Below are 16775 nucleotides of genomic sequence, written 5' to 3'. Positions count from 1 at the left end.
CTTTTCTTCTTCATATTGCGAGGTTTCTGAACTCTTTTGCGATCCCCCCAATCCCCTCCCCCAACCCAACCAACGGGAACATTGTGCTGAAGTGCATCCCGAAACATGATTGCCACGTCTGTGTAAGATTGTTTGTCCATTGCCGGGGCAGGGCAACAGCAGGCTAACAGCGGTCCAATGAGGCGCCACAGAAGCGAATCCTAAAAGATCGGGGTTGCACTATAAGTCCCTGTTTTACACTCAAAAACACAAGGCTGAGTCTCAGTACTTTAGCAAAAACAGCTTTATTCAGCTTAAAACAGGAACAGAACGGTTATTTATTGTAGCGGTATCTGCCACTCTCCTATAAACAGACACAGCAGTGTTCCCTGCATCCCCCCATTGAGTTTGCTTTGGCGGAGAGACGCAGCAGACGCGGTGATCGCACTTCAGGATGCTCTTGGGTCTGTTGTCCAGTTGTGGGAGGTCCCAAGAGAGTTTAGAAACCTCACATTTTCTTGAATGAGTGCAGCATTAATAGGAATGTTTTTTGAACGAGCATCACTGAACCACATAAAAACTGCTTTTTCAACATTTTCAAATGTAGCAGTTTGCATACACTTGCAACATGAGACTTTTCATTTTTTTTGCTCAGTCTTTCAAGAAGGTTTACTGTGTCGATGGCGAAACTTCAAATTCACTGGCAACTTCTTTTTTCTTTTTGCTGTAATCGAGAGCTGCAAAAATTTAAAGGTTTTTTTTCTAATATGAGCGGCTATTGTTTTTTCGTGTCTGACGTTTCTATAGGAAGGTGACAATGGGTTAAATTCCAAAGGATATTTTTCAAATGTTGACAAGCAATAAGCAAAAGGTATCACTAAAAACCACCAAAAACAAAAACAGCAAAAAAACAGTATAAGCAAAGTTTACAATGTTTCTGTTTGGGGATCGTTGTGCACAACTGAGCTGCGACCACAAAACTAACTGCTCTGTGGATGATTCATTCAGGCATTTCAAGGTCTTTTGGGCACTTCGTTGTAAAGTATCTGCTGTATGTACTTTGTAGTAATGAGATTTCTATAGACTCGAGTCATATGGGGAAACTGTCGGGACCATAAAAATACTTCGTTGTAATGAAAATTACATTGTAAAGATATTCGTTGTAACGGAATTTTACCTGTATAGTCAGATGTTACTATGGTAATACAATCTGGAGGTTCAATGGGCAATGTTGGAGGAAAATCAACAAGTGCTTTTAAGGTATACACAGAGTCTGTGTATGTTCCTGTGTTGATTGGATGCTTCCTATATTGGTATAGAATTTGCACATGTCCAAATAGGCTTTTCATTAAAGTAATAGTTCAACTATTAGCTAGTAGACTCCCCTCTGTACATTAAAATAATAGTGAATTGGCTCAATGTAGCTGCTTTCCTATTAACCAGATCTAACAATTTGGGGGTAGTTCACAAACAACAGCCTCCAAAATCCGGCAGGACTTGGATAAAATTCAGTACTTGCAACGGCAAAGTGCAGTACATCTATGATAGCCAAATGTCTTAAATCCCACCCAACATTTTGACTGACGCCAGAAATATATGGACATAAACTTGAATAATATTTTATTAGCAAACAAGCCCTTGGCTTTTCTCACACTTTAAAACTGGAAGCAATGAGGAATGAATGATTGAGAAATGTTTCTGTAACTAGATAAAGGCGATACCACTTATAACAAATGGAAGGAAACTCAGATTGTGTATAAGAGCATATACAGTAATTTCAAATTACATTGAGAGCAAAGTTTAACTACTGCAACTCAAAAGAAAAGGATTCAGGTAGTAAGGTTATTTAATGTAAAAACTACAGGCATGCAAACCAGATTTTTCCTTTGCAGAGATGTTACTCACCACTTTGCTCTCAATGAGATCGCAAACAATTTTGTTATTAAAATATTCAATAGGAGTCCACTTTATCCCTTCTTGCACATATTCCTCCTGCAGCAAAATGAAGGCTTTGTCAGTAAATTATACACATTTCAGACATGCTCTGTCACGTAAAGCATGTACCTGTTCAGCTTTCAGAGTTAATTCAATAAAAATCTGCTGCAGCTTCTCATTCACAAAGTTGATGCAGAATTGCTCAAATCCATTTTTCTGCAATAAGAAAAAAATGAAGGTACGCATGAAAATAAAAAAATATTTTATAATTATTTTATTGTAGATAAGAGCTTCAAATAAAATTTGAACAAAGCATAACTATTTTATACAAAGCATACAGTAAAGTAAACGTGCATACTGCCAGTTAAGTCAAAGTTGGTGTTTACATACAAGTATTACCTGTGTTACTCTTAATCGGATGCATCAGAAATACAATGTAACTAATTGAGTACTTTTCTGCATACAATAGCATTCTTTTCAGTTGAATTAAATACATAGGAGGAATAACAGTGGGAATTTTCAGTATAATTTCACATCTTATAAAAATAGCTTCAATCAGATTAAATGTAATACTTTGATCAGTAATGTTTTACAATTACGAAGTTTTGGAGGGTTTAGATCAAAAGTAATTGTGGTTTAATTGAACTTATAACATACAGCATTGATTTACGTGGCACATGCAATTAATTTTAAAATTGGTGCACAATTATGACAAACTTAATAACTGATGACTACCTTTGATATTATAATTCCAATTAGTAATTTTTTAATTAACAGTACAATGTAAAATGCACCTTGTCTTGCCAATTGCATATCCTGTATTCTGTTTAGACAGATTGCAGTACAACCATCATTGTGCAGGAAACCACTTAAAAAACATGAAATTATTAAATGTATTATCTTTATTTGTTACAATAAAAATACAGCACACTTATAAAATGTCATTTTTTCTTAATACAGTATAAACAGTAAACTACTAATAAATATTATTTTGCAAATATTTGTGTAAGTATAACACAAATACAAATTCTTTTCCCAAAATTAATGTTCCTTCTGAAAATTCAGCCATCACCACCATTTACCATTCAAAAATGTAAAATATGGGAAGATGTTAAAATGTGGAAATGTTAAATTGGGGTTCTGCTATATTAAGAAAACAAATGTATGAGTATGTAAAAGTTAAAGTACATGATAACATCTTAAATGACAGCAAGAAAAGATTAAGAAGTTATGCAAACACAACTTTATAGTTTGGTGTACTGGTTTTTAAAAAAAAAAAAAAAAAAAAGCATTAAAAGTAACTATTAATATATACCAAGTTTGAGAAGTACTTTGATAGTAACACAATATCAAATGCTACTACTACACTAATTAAGCAGTGATGTCCCAGTTTTTGAGGAAAGTATCGTAATGAAAGGTGGGTTCATTTAAAGAAACAGCATTGCAAGTATCTGTGTTTCAACATAAAAATCCTCATTAATATAATAAATCATTATGTGAATGTAGTGCTGGGCGGTATACCGGTTCATACCGAAAACCGTTTTTTATGGTATGGATTTTTCTTATACCGCAACACCGGTTTAAATTGCCTAAACGATGTTCGGAACGTGGCGCAGCGGGAAACTATTCAAGTGGGGACCTTTTTCACTGCTACACCACTAAACACAGATTTGTTGCACTAGGGCTCTTTTTCACTGCTACACCACCAAATAGTGGGCGGTAGCTTATGTATGCCACGCGGTGAAAATGGACAGAGAGCATTCCGAAACTGAACTAAAAGTAAAGTTGAACATGATGAACAGAAGAACTTTTGCCAAAAAAAAGGAGTCACGTCCGTCGCCTGGAGATAACTTTAGTTTTAAAAGGTCAGATGTGTAAATACTGTTTCTATACTACTGGATAAGCCAAGTTATACTTGTTTTATTTGTTTTCAATACAGTGTAATGTACCTGGGTACTGTGTAATAGTGTGACGACATGTTGATTTTATTCCCGTAATTTGTCATTAAAGTAGACCATCGTAAAGTAAACTTCATCGTAAAATGAATATTTAATTTACTAGATTTTCTCAAACCCCGTTATAAGTTATATAGCACATTAAATGCTTTGTGTTAAGTGATTCTTTAAACTGACTTCTTCTTGCTCGAAGAGGAGGCGCCAGCAGTGATCGCCACACAGAATACATTCACTTCATGATCTTCCTGCTCTCTGAACATTTAGAATGCTAAGATAAATACTTAATATAATTTAATGGTGAAATGCATTAAAGCAAGCATTAATAATATGGGGGCACGGCGGCGTGCCTGCCTTGCATTTGCATGTTTTTCTGGTGGGTTTACTCGGCGTGCTTCAGTTTCCTTTCAAAGTCATGTAGGATGTGGGGTTTTGTTGTGCTATATTGACCATGCTAGTGTATGTTTTGCTTGCATTCATCCTGCGATGTGCTGGCGACTCGTTCAGAGATGGGCGCAACTCTGAATGGATGGCATAATTAAACATATATAACGAAAATATTTTAAAAGTTCTGAACACTCCGTGGGCTGTTTATAACTAGTTTTAATTTCACAAAGACTTTATCGTGTGGTGATTGGTTATGTGGTGAAAGAAAAAGGAAGGAAGGAAAAAGGAACTGGGGTTTTGGTACGTCAGATAGAGACAGCATGCATGCAATAAAGATAGCCCGCTCAGAAGAACATGCATTGAATTCTGTGTTTGGTCTCCAACCAGCAATTCAGAAACCCAACATTTGCACAATATTTAAGTTAAACCTGTGCAATAGCTATTCATACATCCAGTTTTTTGGAGCCTCGTCACACCTGCCATAAAGTTCTCTATACTGAACATACATCTGTGGACCTCTTACTGCGAGGAAGCAGCACTACCGCCTCTCTACCGTGCATGTGTAATACCTGCTTTAATGCATTTCATCATGAAAATGATATCAAGTATTTATCTTAGCATTCTAAATTTTCAGAAAGCAGAAATATCATGAAGAGAATGGATTCTGTATGGAGATTGCTGTCTTCTCTTAGTGCGGAGGAAGTCAGTTTAAGAAGCGTAGTGATTAACCACTGGGTCGGGGAACGTAACACAAAGCATTTATTGTGGTGCATTAATTTATGACGGGGTAAATTAAGTCATTGATTAAACATTGATTTTAGTAAGAAGTTTAGTTTACGACATTCTACTTTAATTATGAAGTAAACTATGAGAATAAAGTGGAAATGTCGACTTTAATCTCAACATAAACGGCAAGAATAAAGTGGAAATGTTGACTTTGTTCTCGACATATAGTTTGTTTTTTTCTTCCCAGTATAGCTTACCTTGAAGCAAGGTCCATATTAATGCAGTTTGCCTAAATAATGGTTCAGTTGGTAAAGATGTCATCACCAAGTTGCACTTGTTTTATTTTATTTTAATTTGGTGAATACTGTGTAATGCACCTGGGCTTGAAGTCTTGAAGTAATAGTGCAACTATCAGTAATAATACTATTATTTATTTTATTGTTATTATTTATTAGTTTAAATATTATGCAGTTTAATGATGGTAAAGTTGTTTAAAAAGTCACTTTAACGTGTCAGTGGACAGAGATTGTTAACATTAACAGAAAGTGAAGTTGGTTTACAAAAAATATTTGCTATTTATTCCTTTTCTATGACATAATCGGTGCAATACAATTTTTGACAAGCACTTCTGGATATTTTACTAAGTCTAAATGCCTCTTTGTACGGTTGAAAATATGTTGTCAAAATTATAGTTTGTTTCTGCAAAATTTGTTCAATAAAAAGGTTCTATATTTTGACTGCATCTGTCATGCAATGTGATACCTTCTCCATTAGTGCCACCCCCTTGAAAACTATCACTTTATGGGGCAATGCAAAACTGTATTAGTACTTGTGTGCACATTAAATATGATGTAGAATACTCTTGACAGTGGAATAGGTTATTCTTAGCCAGTAATTGCAGTGGAAAATGTGGTTAACATCCACTCATGCATGGGGAAAAAAATACTGTTGAATACCGTGAAACCGGGATAATTTAGAAAAATACCGTGATATAGAATTTTGGTCATACCGCCCACCCCTATGTGAATGACTAGCATCACCAGGTAGAAGGCAGGACCCTCGAACAAAATGGCAGCAGTACGGTTATCATTTGAGGAGCACAAGACCATGTCAAAGTTGTGATTTAATGACAATGGAGATGTGAATTTGCAACAGAGTAACCAACACACCTGACAATGGTACATATTCGTGATAAATTTAAAATCCATGGTACCATGTGTCATGTGCACAAGGGAAGATCCGAGCAGCCTCATACAGCAACAAGTCTTGCTTCCTCAGTTGTGGTATTAGTATTGTTTACACACTCGCCATAAAAGTCTACCAAACAATGTGCCATTTTCAACACCTGTTGTAAATGTAGAAGTCAAAAGTGTTGTTTAAGAAGACTTCAAAATATAGTACTGGCAGTGATTTTATTCGATTTAAAGCACTAGAGAAATCAACTCCAGAAGTAAAAAAATTTAATTAATGGGTCAAAAGTTTAAGTGAAATAAGCTATATTAGAACTTTATTATCTCCTTTGAACACATCCTTAGTAAGACCCCTGAAACCCTCGGCTAGAGGACACAAATACAGTATATATTAACCGTAGATTACGCTACCCAATACCCCAGCATCCCTAAAGAAGTTCTAAAGGACCAGAGAACGCCCTTTACCTCGGAGATATTCAGGGAAACGGCCAAGTTACTTAGGATCAAGCATTTAAAGTATATCATCCTCAAACAGACAGTCTAGTACAGGGGTGGGCAATGTCGGTCCTGGAGAGCTGCAGTGGCTGGAGGTTTTTGTTCCAGCCCAGTTTCTTAATGAGAAGTCAATTATTGCTGATGATGCACTTCTTGCTTAAGTGACTTTTTAATGCATCATTTTAGTGGTCTCACTTGTTAAGGTTCTTCACCCTTAATTGCTTATTTCAACCTTAAACTTCTGCATTCAGTGTTTTAATGGCTCCTTATTAGCAATAAGATGTAAATGACAAAGCAGCCAGCAGTTCTCCTGCTAGCTTTTTTTCCCCCAATTACATCTGTGTGTGTTCATCATGCACTGTTTGATTTAATAAAACACTTAATAGAAAAATGCGACAGACAGAAAATTATCCATTTTAGGCTTCAAATCATTTGGATGATATCCTTGGAAAGGAAAAAATGTACAATATTAGAACCTTACATTACGCAGATTAACAAGCAATAAAATTAAATAAGGTCTGAGATTGGCAAGGATTGGTTTCTAATTAAGCAATTGGGTTGGAATGAAAACCTGTAGCCACTGTGGCTCTCCAGGACTGACACTGCCCACCCGTGATCTAGTAGACAGGTTTAATCAGACCCTCAAACAAATTTTGCGTAAGGTGGTCAGCGAGGATGGAAGGAACTGGGATCAGCTCCTCCCCCTCCTCCTTTGCATATTGGGAAGTCCCACAAGCTTCTAAGGGGTTCTCACAGTTTGAATCATTGTATGGACAACAGCCAGGGGCATATTGTTCATTTTAAAGGACGTTTGGGAGGAGGAGGCCCTCCCCTCCACAAATATATAAAAGAGTATATTGCACAGTCACACAATAGATTCACAAAGATTTGATCCATTCTATAATCTCATGTAAAGAAGGCGCAAGCAAGCTCAGGTCTGCTGTTATGACTGTGGCACATCTCTGCGGGAGTTCCACCCAGGAGATCGGATAATAGTACTAGATCCCACCACCCACTCTAAATTACTGGCACATCAGCAAGGCCCATACAAAGTTAAGGAGAGAAAGGAGCTTGTTGATTATTTTGGGAAACAACCAAATTGTCAGACCAAGCGATCAGGTATATAACATGAACCTGTTATAGGACAGGGAACCAGACCCTTTCTCCGGACAGCCCCGCTCCCTCTTTGCTCATAAAATTGACCTTAATGTTTGCCCTAATTTGACCACCCAACAGCGACGGGAGCTGGAAGCAGTTATCCTGCCTGCCCTGGAAGTGGTGAGTGAGAAAATCGGATGGACCTCCCTGACTGTGCAAGACATTATGACTGAGTGTGGGGGTGATCGTCCAGCAATCACATATCAACTTCCTGAGGCAAAAAGGTCAGAAGTGGAGTTGTAGATCAAGTGTATGCTGGAACTAGGTGTGAAAGAGGAGAGTCATAGTTCCTGTTCCAGCCCTATTGTCCTGGTCGCAAAGCCTGATAGGAGTTGGAGGTTTTGCAATGACTTCCGGTGGCTTAACCAAGTCTCCTAATTCGACGCCTATCCAATGCCACAAGTGGATGACATCCTCGTGCGGCTAGGACAGGCTAAATTCTTAACCACTCCTGACATGACGAAGAGGTACTGGCAGGTTCCTTTAACAGACTCCACAAAGGTTAAGACTGCGTTTAGCACCCCTAGCTGTCACTAGCAGTATTATGTCATTCCATTTGGGTTACATGGGGCACGCACAACCTTCCAGCATCGGGTGGATAAAGTGCTTCATTCTCATAACTGCTATAATGCTGCCTACACGGATGATGTAGTCTTCTATTCCAGCACATGGAAGGAACACCTACAGCAGGTCTTTGGATTAACCCCAAGAAATGTTTCCTTGAGTTAAAAGAAGACAATTTAGTGTACTTAGTGGGCCAGTGTACGGTACAACCACAGTGTTCCAAAATAGATGCCATATTGAAATGGCCCTGTCCAAGGACCAAGAGGTAAGTCCACGCCTTTCTCAGCTTAGCAGGTTACTACCGCTGGTTTGACCCCTGGTTTTCCGAGAGAGCTGTGCTGTTGACTGATCTGACAAAGAAGAGGGCCCCAAACAACGTGGTATGGGATGCTAACACAGAAACTCCATTTGGTGACTTAAAGAAGGCCCTTACGTCAGCACTAATCTTAAAGGCTCTTAACATTTCTTTGCCTTTCTCCTTCTAGACTGACGCTTCAGACACAGGTTTTGGTGTCGTGCTGATTCAAAGAATCGATGGTGTTGAATACCCCATCATGTTCCTCAGCCAAAACTGTTGGAGCTGAAAACCAGGTATGCGGCAGTGGAAAGGGAGCCCTTGGCAAACAAATGGGCGATTACTCAGCTGAGAGGCAGTGAGTTTACCCTGGTTACAGTGGATGGCCTCACACAAGGAATCAAACCTTCGGGACACAAGGTGACTTTTGGAAGTTTTTGGTCATTTACCGCCAAGCCAATGTTGATGCTCTCTCGGGTTCACTCCCTCTCAATCAGAAATGCCCGAACCAATGGGTCTGGGCTGAGGGGGGCTTGTCACACTTGCACATGGGGGGCAGCTAAAGGGCTCGATAGATGGAGTTTCTTTGCCAAACCAGGGGATGGCAGAGTGTGCTAATCATCCTTTCTCTTTTATCCCTGCAGACCAAACATGGGACATTCTGCCTGGGCTCAATGACTTCACTTCCAGTCTGTGTCCAGATGATATCACTCTCTCTCGGGCTATTCTGTGTACATGACAGGCTTTGTTCCAACTCATCTCCATGCTCAATGGGCCACTGGCAGGCAGTTCTGTCTTCAAATCCCACCCAGGTATGAGTTCTGGGGAGAAAAATGTGCAAACTGCACAGTCACTTTGAGCTGTAAGGTTTCAGAACTATGCAACATACCTCAACAGCTAAAGGATCAATAAACAAAGTTGTCAATTTGATCCATGAATCATCAGTCATCAAGAGCTTCTATTTAGACTGGCTGCAAACTTTACTCCGTTTCTCAACTTTTGTCCAGTTTTCAATCTGTATTAGGCTCTTTCAAGTGGATTGCAACACATACACTTACATTTTGGTCGAAATTTCATCACATTTGCAGACAGACACAATGGCATAAAATAAGTGTTTGACCAAATGTTTACAAACATTAAAATTTCACCTGTATAAAAAAAATAAAGCCTGAGTTTTCAAATCAATCATAGTTAAACCATGGGCAATAAGATAGTTATAAGAGATTTTTTGAAAAGAACTAACCTGAAATATTTCAAAACCATATATGTCCAAGACACCAACGTTGTACTCTTCATGGTCCTTTTGCATAGCTTTGTTGATAGCCTAGGAGAAGGATTGGTTTAATTAAGAAAACATATCAAAGAGCTTTTCCTAGATTTCCCTCATAGAGCCTACTGATCTATGAAAGATAAATTCTGTTGACGCTGTTTGACAATATTTTATAGGCTACACTAGGAAATCTGTATATTTCTAACTAAACATAGTCTTATTCTAAACAGAACTTGATATATTTCATTTTGGAACATACAGTATACTTGACCAATGCTAAATCGATATTAGCTATACTTCTAGAATAAACAATGAAATTTGTACCTACCTCTAATCACATTTTATTACTTTTAATATGTCTGCCATTAAAGTCATGGGAGCTATAGTTACCACTGCACCACTCCTTTATGGAATTTCTTCCTTCAATTAACTTCATGTTTTATTCATTAGCCAAATTAAAAAAATACAATAGCAGTAAATGGATTGGGAACGTTGCTGTTTGGGGGTGTAGTTAATCCCCATTATTGTTTACAGTTGCGTTTACTTTTATTCTTACTGTTTTAACAGAATTCAAGTTTGTACCTTTCTAAGCCTTTGCCGCAGTTGCATCGTTATTGAGACAGGTACAGTATAACTAACTGCATTTCAACAGATTTCTAAACACTAAACATCACTGTTTGCATTTGAGGTTTGTTTGGAAATATGGAATATTTCAAGTGCAACCAGCAGAGAGTTAAAGGTGCAGCAAACAAAATGTACACAATACGTTGGAATGTCAAGAGAAGATGTGTGATAAATTCAGAGCAGCAGCAAATCAGTGCATATACATGTTATATGAAAGGACAACTCTTGTACGTTGAAAAACTTGTTTATCCCTACACATGGAATAGTGGCATGTTGAGATTAGGCAAACTGACTTATGATTGTTTATATGAAATGTTTTTCTTTTATTTGTTAAAAGCATAGTAAGCATTCAGTATTCAACTACTCCACACAATAGCATTCAAAGTTCTTATAGTATCTCTATGCAATAAGACGATGAAAGAAGATTCCATTCATTTACAGATTTGCTTTCAGCTATCCTACAGTACCACAAGTTAGGGTGTTGTGTCAGGCCTATAGGAGTACCAATCAGTAGTTTTGGTGCATCCCTGATATACACAATGCATTATTTAAGGGTCCAGCTTCAGAAATGCCAAAAATATGATAATCTCTTATGAAACTGAAAAAACACCAATATGAAAGATATACTGCACTTACTGAAATACCACTTTAATACATGGCTGAATTATTCTACTTACATCAACAAGGAAGTCAAATATCCGGGAATATAAGGCCTTTGAAAGAGCATCACGAGTGAAAGATGCTTGCTCTGCATTAAGTGTTACATCAATGGTCTCAGATTTGCCTCCCCATTTACTGTCGATTTTACGGCTAGTCAGTTTTTCCTTCAGGCGTGCCTGATCAATTCCTAGCAGATAAGCTGGGAAAGCAAGGACTGGGAAGAAAGAAATGAATTTATGAGCATAAATATGTCATTTTTAAGTATATTCTAGATCTTGACCTCCTGTAGGAATATTCTAAAAAAGTATTTGAAACTAACTCAAAAAGGGAACATAAGTCTAAAGATAGTTCTGGGATTTTGTTAAAAAATAGACATCACATAGAAATGAACAAATCTTATTACCTAAAACTCCTCGGGAATAAACACAAAATTAAAACAACATTTTGCAGGATTTTCCAGTGAGTACATGGTACATTGCCTAATTTATTATTTCATAAAAATTATTTTAAAAAGAAATGTATTTATTGTGGAAATGCATGAAAGTCAATAGAAAGCAACAATTACAGTCTTCACTATCCACAATTGCATAATTTCCAGACTCCTGGAAAGAAATGTTCCCCAGATGAAGGATCCCAGCCACAATCTGTAAAACCAAGGTCTGCTCATCAGAACTCAGTCCTATTACTTTCATTGCATTCTGAAAGAAAAGAAAAAAAATGAACACCTTTACATTACAATATTTTGCTATTACTTATCACAGAAAGTTTATAAGAAATTTAGTGCAGATCAATGCACAAAAGGTTTTCAGGATTTTATTTTTACTTTTGTACAATGTAACCCTATAGGCAAGGATTACATCAAATTTTGCATGTAGTAATTCAGTTTACTGAAATGAGATGCACAAACATACATAAACAATTTTTTGTTCTAGTCAGTTTTAATACCAAGAACAAAGTTTACAGGCCAAGTTATGTAAATAATAAAACCAACACTTTAATTCCATTTCTCAATAAATATGATAAAAGATAATATAATGTGACAACATTTTCATAGGTTTTAAATGCATAGTTAAGTGAAGTTTTGCATTTTATTGTTCTGCAATCCATGTAAATTAAGCAACAACTAAGATGAAAAGGAATTTGTCTATTCCATAAAACTCTCAACTGAATACAAAGATATGCAATCAAATTACATAGAAATTCATATCACATTTTAAAAGTACATTTTACCTCACGGACGTCTTTGTTTTTTGATGTCTTAGCATTTCTTAAGCAGTGCTGTACTCACCATTGTCTCAGTAAATTCCCGCTTGTCATTTATATCATCCACTTTAAATGTTCCAGATTGGTTAAGATAATAGTAGTAATCAGGGCTAGCAATTCCTAGATTCTCTTTCTGTTCCCGAGATGCTCCTTCAAGTAACTGTAAACAAGACAATTGTTATATTTGTTTCAAAAATGAAACTTAATGTGTGACTATTATATAAGTTTACCACATTTCCAAATGTATGCTGTTTAAGTCCCAACTAAAAGTCAATTTTAACCATGTAACTTCAAGGAAGAAGGCTTTTATCTCACTTATTGAGCTTCTCCAATACAATTATGCATCAGCTGTTAAACTAAATGTTCCTTCTGTACTAAACCACCCCTGCTAAACCTGTGTTCTAATGCAGCTTACCATCAAAAAGTTGTAAAACAAGTTAATAATTTCACATCTAGTATGGTGCAAGTTCAGTACTGTTTCTGAAGCACAACTACACCATGAAATAAATACATTGATTAAACAAGAATGTTTTGTATGCCATGCCACACCAAGTTGTTTAGATACTGCATTCACAAACGTATTGAGGAACAAGATGGACTCTTAAATGACAGATGCTGTACACCATCACTTTAACCACAGTCAGCCCTCCATATCAGCGACGGATGGGTTCCAGGTATCCCCAGTGGATACCGAAATCCCTTATATAAAATAGCACAGTATTTGCACGCAACCAATGCACATCTTCATGTATACTTTAAATCATCTATAGATACTCTAGAATACCTAATATAATGCAAATGCTATGTAAATAAAATTACTTTGGCAAGCGACATGCCACTTTTTAAATTATGTAAGACTTTTACTTTTCTTGTTGAAAGACAGCACTTTCCACTTTCTCTTAGAATTTAAGCCAGGGAAATCCAAATCCAGGTGCAGGTGTTCATTCTAACACTCTTCCCAATCAATGACCAGTTTTCACTGCTAACTAACTTCTTTTCCCTACATTTAATAGTCCTGTTTTTTTAAGGATTCAGTCCTCTGAATTGATTCTTTTCTGCTTTAAATGTTAGCCAAACAGAAATGATATGTGAAGCGAGCCCACAGATGACCATCTAAATTAGGGATTCAAATGCCAACCAATTTCACTCCAACCAGTATCTTAATGTGTAGCCAATTCTTGGTGTTAATTAAACCCATTATTTAATTCCATGGCTCTCATTCTGCCACAGCAGAGATTTACAAAACAACTGAATTTCCTGTTTTTTTCTAGGAACACCATCAAAAAGTTTTGAAGACCTGAGCAGATCAACCTTACTAAGACCTTCACCTTTCTTTATTTTCAGATACTGTGTGATGGGCACAGGTTAGCCGGTTATATGGCAGTTCATTTTTTGTCTCATTATTGTTTGGCTCCTAATTAAGAAAAAAGAAACAACTAAGGGGTGTGAGGTAAGTTAATTAAAATTAAGGCTAAATAAGTTAGTCAGCAGCAAAAACTGGTCACTAATCAAGGAGAATGTTAGAAAGAAAACTTGCAGCCACTGTGGCCCTCCAGGACTGTAGTTGGACACCCCTGCTTTAAGGAGTTGCATTGACCACTTAAAAGATCTGTAGGAGTCATTTTCGTACCGAAACAACGGGTGCACACAATGCAACACCAAGGGCCTCACAAAGCCTTATAATCAAGATTAAGTAGTTTTGTGGGTTTTTTTTTTCTAAAACAGAAACACAGAGCAGTGCTTGCAGATGTGCGCGTGTGTGTCATTGTCAATAATAATGGTTTTGTTGGTCGAATCTCTAGTATTTAATTTACAGTATACTGATTTTGTACAGGCAGTCTGTGGGTGTATAAACCTTTTGTAAAATGCACAGCTTTTTACAGGTACATGTGCATGCACGTATAGATAACATTACCCAAGTTTAAAGCTTGAACTTTGGCCAGGTGTCTACAGGCATGGATTGACCTGCTTTGATTGGATAATGACTGTTTAGTTGTCTTTGTTTGAGTGTGTTTAGTTTTCAGAATATATGTATGTGTTTTGTTTAAGAGCTGCAGTATTGTGGGAAATGTAGAGGGAAACGGTTTCACACCTTTGCAATTGGTAGGTGAGTGAGAAAGAGCTTTCCATTATTAAAGGAAGCGATTGTCAAAGAACAAGGTTGATTGATGTATAAAGTAGAGCAAGGGTGCTTCGTGTGAGCACAGCTAGCCAACAGAAGAGCAGTGTGGTGGCTCTGCAGTAGGTTGCCATATAGGAGCTGCACGTTTACTCCTATAAGCCATTTTATTCAACTCGTATAGTGAGAGGCTACAACAGGGAATGTCTTCAGATCACTTCATTAGCGTGGATTCAGTGCAGTATTTGATTTGTGGCAAACACAATATGCTCACTCCAAAACCAAAAAAACAAAAACAAAAAAAAAAACCACTACATACAATTAGGGTATACCTTTATTCCATACAAAAAACATACACAAATTAAAGTTGCGAACAAGTTCTATGAAACCACTATTTTAATGTGTAACTAAAATCAATTTAAGAGTTATGGATCTTACCATATTATTTATTATTTTATTTAACAGTCCAATTCTCCCAATTATGGCCCACTCAAACATATTATATATAGATCTATTACATATTTATTTGCATTAAAAAAAAAAAAAAAACACAAAAAAGGGGCTTCCAGTATTTTTTTTTAGTGTTTTGTCTTTAGGTTTTTTTTCCAGCTACAGAAGAACAACATTGCAAATGTAACAGAAGTAGCTGAGTGGATTTATTTATATCAAATACACAAATTAGTTTTTTTTTCTTTTTTTCTTTTTATAAAAAAGATTAAATTAAGAATACACTTTCTCATGATATGTTAAGTTACATTATGATTATGAAAAAAAATAACTCTTTCCTTTCAAGATTTCAAATCAGAATGTCATGATGAAAGTGAGGTTGCCAAGATTCTTTTTGAATATTAAAGTATATTAAAAATGCCAATTTGGTGCCTGAGGTATCTAGATGGACTCACCTCAATGCACAGTTTGACTCTATTCCACTCTGAAGTTGTCCAGGGGGAGAAGCGAAGAGTTTATTTATAACACCAGCACCACCTCCAAGGCTCAGCATGTGTATGTTGAGTTTTACCACATTAAGCAAGGAGGTCAATTCCCTACAACTGCAAGTTGAAGTTAAGGCTCTGACTGTTGTCTGAGCTTATGCACTGATGAACAGGTATGAGTATTCAACCCTCCTGGAGACACAGTGGGGGAGTGCTGAAAGATGTACCCTCTGGGGACTATTATTATTCTGATGGGGGACTTCAACCATCACATGTGCAACGACTGTGAAACCTGGAATGGTGTGATTGGGAGTAATGGCCTACCCGATTTGAACGAGAGTAGATTGTTACTGGACTTCTGTGCAAGTTACAGTTTGTCCATGACAAACAAAATATTGAAGCGTAAGTGTGATCATAAATATACTTGGCGCCAGCATGCCCTAAAGTATGGGTTGATTTTAAAGTCAGATCATCAGACCTACAACCATATGTGAAGAAAGCAGCAGAGCTATTAACTAACTGAGCACTACCTGGTAGTACTGTAAGTTGGATCAGATAGAGAGGAAGATCCTGGACACACCTGGCAGGCCCAAACGTACAGTCAGGATGTGGTGGGAATGTTTGCCAGAGGTCTCTGTCTGGGAGATACTTCTGGACGAATTTCTCTTGCATCCCAAGACAGGCTAGGGACATTGAACCCAAATGGGCTATGTTCTGTACCTACACTGCTGAGGTGGTCAAGAAGAACTGCGATCGTAAGTTTGTTTATACCCATCATGATGGCCAGCCCTGATCCTAATGGTGGATGACCGCTGTAACAGGAGTCATCAGGCAGAAGAAGGAGACCTTCCGAGCTTGGCTAGCTTGTGGAACATCAGAGGAAGCTAATAGATATAAGATGGCAGTTGCAGAAGCAAAGAATCATGTGTGGGAGGAGTTCAGTAAGGCAAAAGAAATGTACTTTCTTCAAGAATATGGGGTACTGGGCCTGCTGTTACAGGATATTTGGTCCCTGTACACCCAGAGTGATAGCTTAGTTTGCATTGTCAGCAGTAAATCAGACTTGTTCCCAGTGGGTGTGGGACTTCTCCTTGGTTGTCCTTTGTCACTAATCCTGTACATAATTTATAGGAATGGAGGGGGTCCAGTATGATGATCTCAGGATCACCTATCTGCTTTCAATTCTCCCAAACTGAAAAGAACATTCCACATTTTTCCACGTACGA

General features: G+C 37.3%; 1 protein-coding gene across 1 annotated transcript in view; it reads right to left on the bottom strand.

Moving 5' to 3' along the window:
- Positions 1-16775, bottom strand: part of myo1eb (myosin IEb) — a 115332-nt gene that overhangs the window by 53821 nt on the left and 44736 nt on the right. Inside the window, exons 8-13 of the mRNA XM_039750383.1 lie at positions 12524-12658; positions 11801-11933; positions 11253-11449; positions 9925-10005; positions 2044-2130; positions 1885-1971 (exon numbers count right to left, since the gene is read on the bottom strand). Of these exons, the coding sequence (XP_039606317.1) occupies positions 1885-1971; positions 2044-2130; positions 9925-10005; positions 11253-11449; positions 11801-11933; positions 12524-12658 (720 nt within the window). The remainder of the gene's footprint in view (positions 1-1884; positions 1972-2043; positions 2131-9924; positions 10006-11252; positions 11450-11800; positions 11934-12523; positions 12659-16775) is intronic.

The sequence above is a fragment of the Polypterus senegalus genome, chromosome 1, assembly GCF_016835505.1.
Source record: "Polypterus senegalus isolate Bchr_013 chromosome 1, ASM1683550v1, whole genome shotgun sequence".
Classification (NCBI taxonomy): domain Eukaryota; kingdom Metazoa; phylum Chordata; class Cladistia; order Polypteriformes; family Polypteridae; genus Polypterus; species Polypterus senegalus.
The sequence above is the reverse complement of the archived record's forward strand: the minus strand, read 5'-3'. Positions and strand labels throughout refer to the sequence as shown.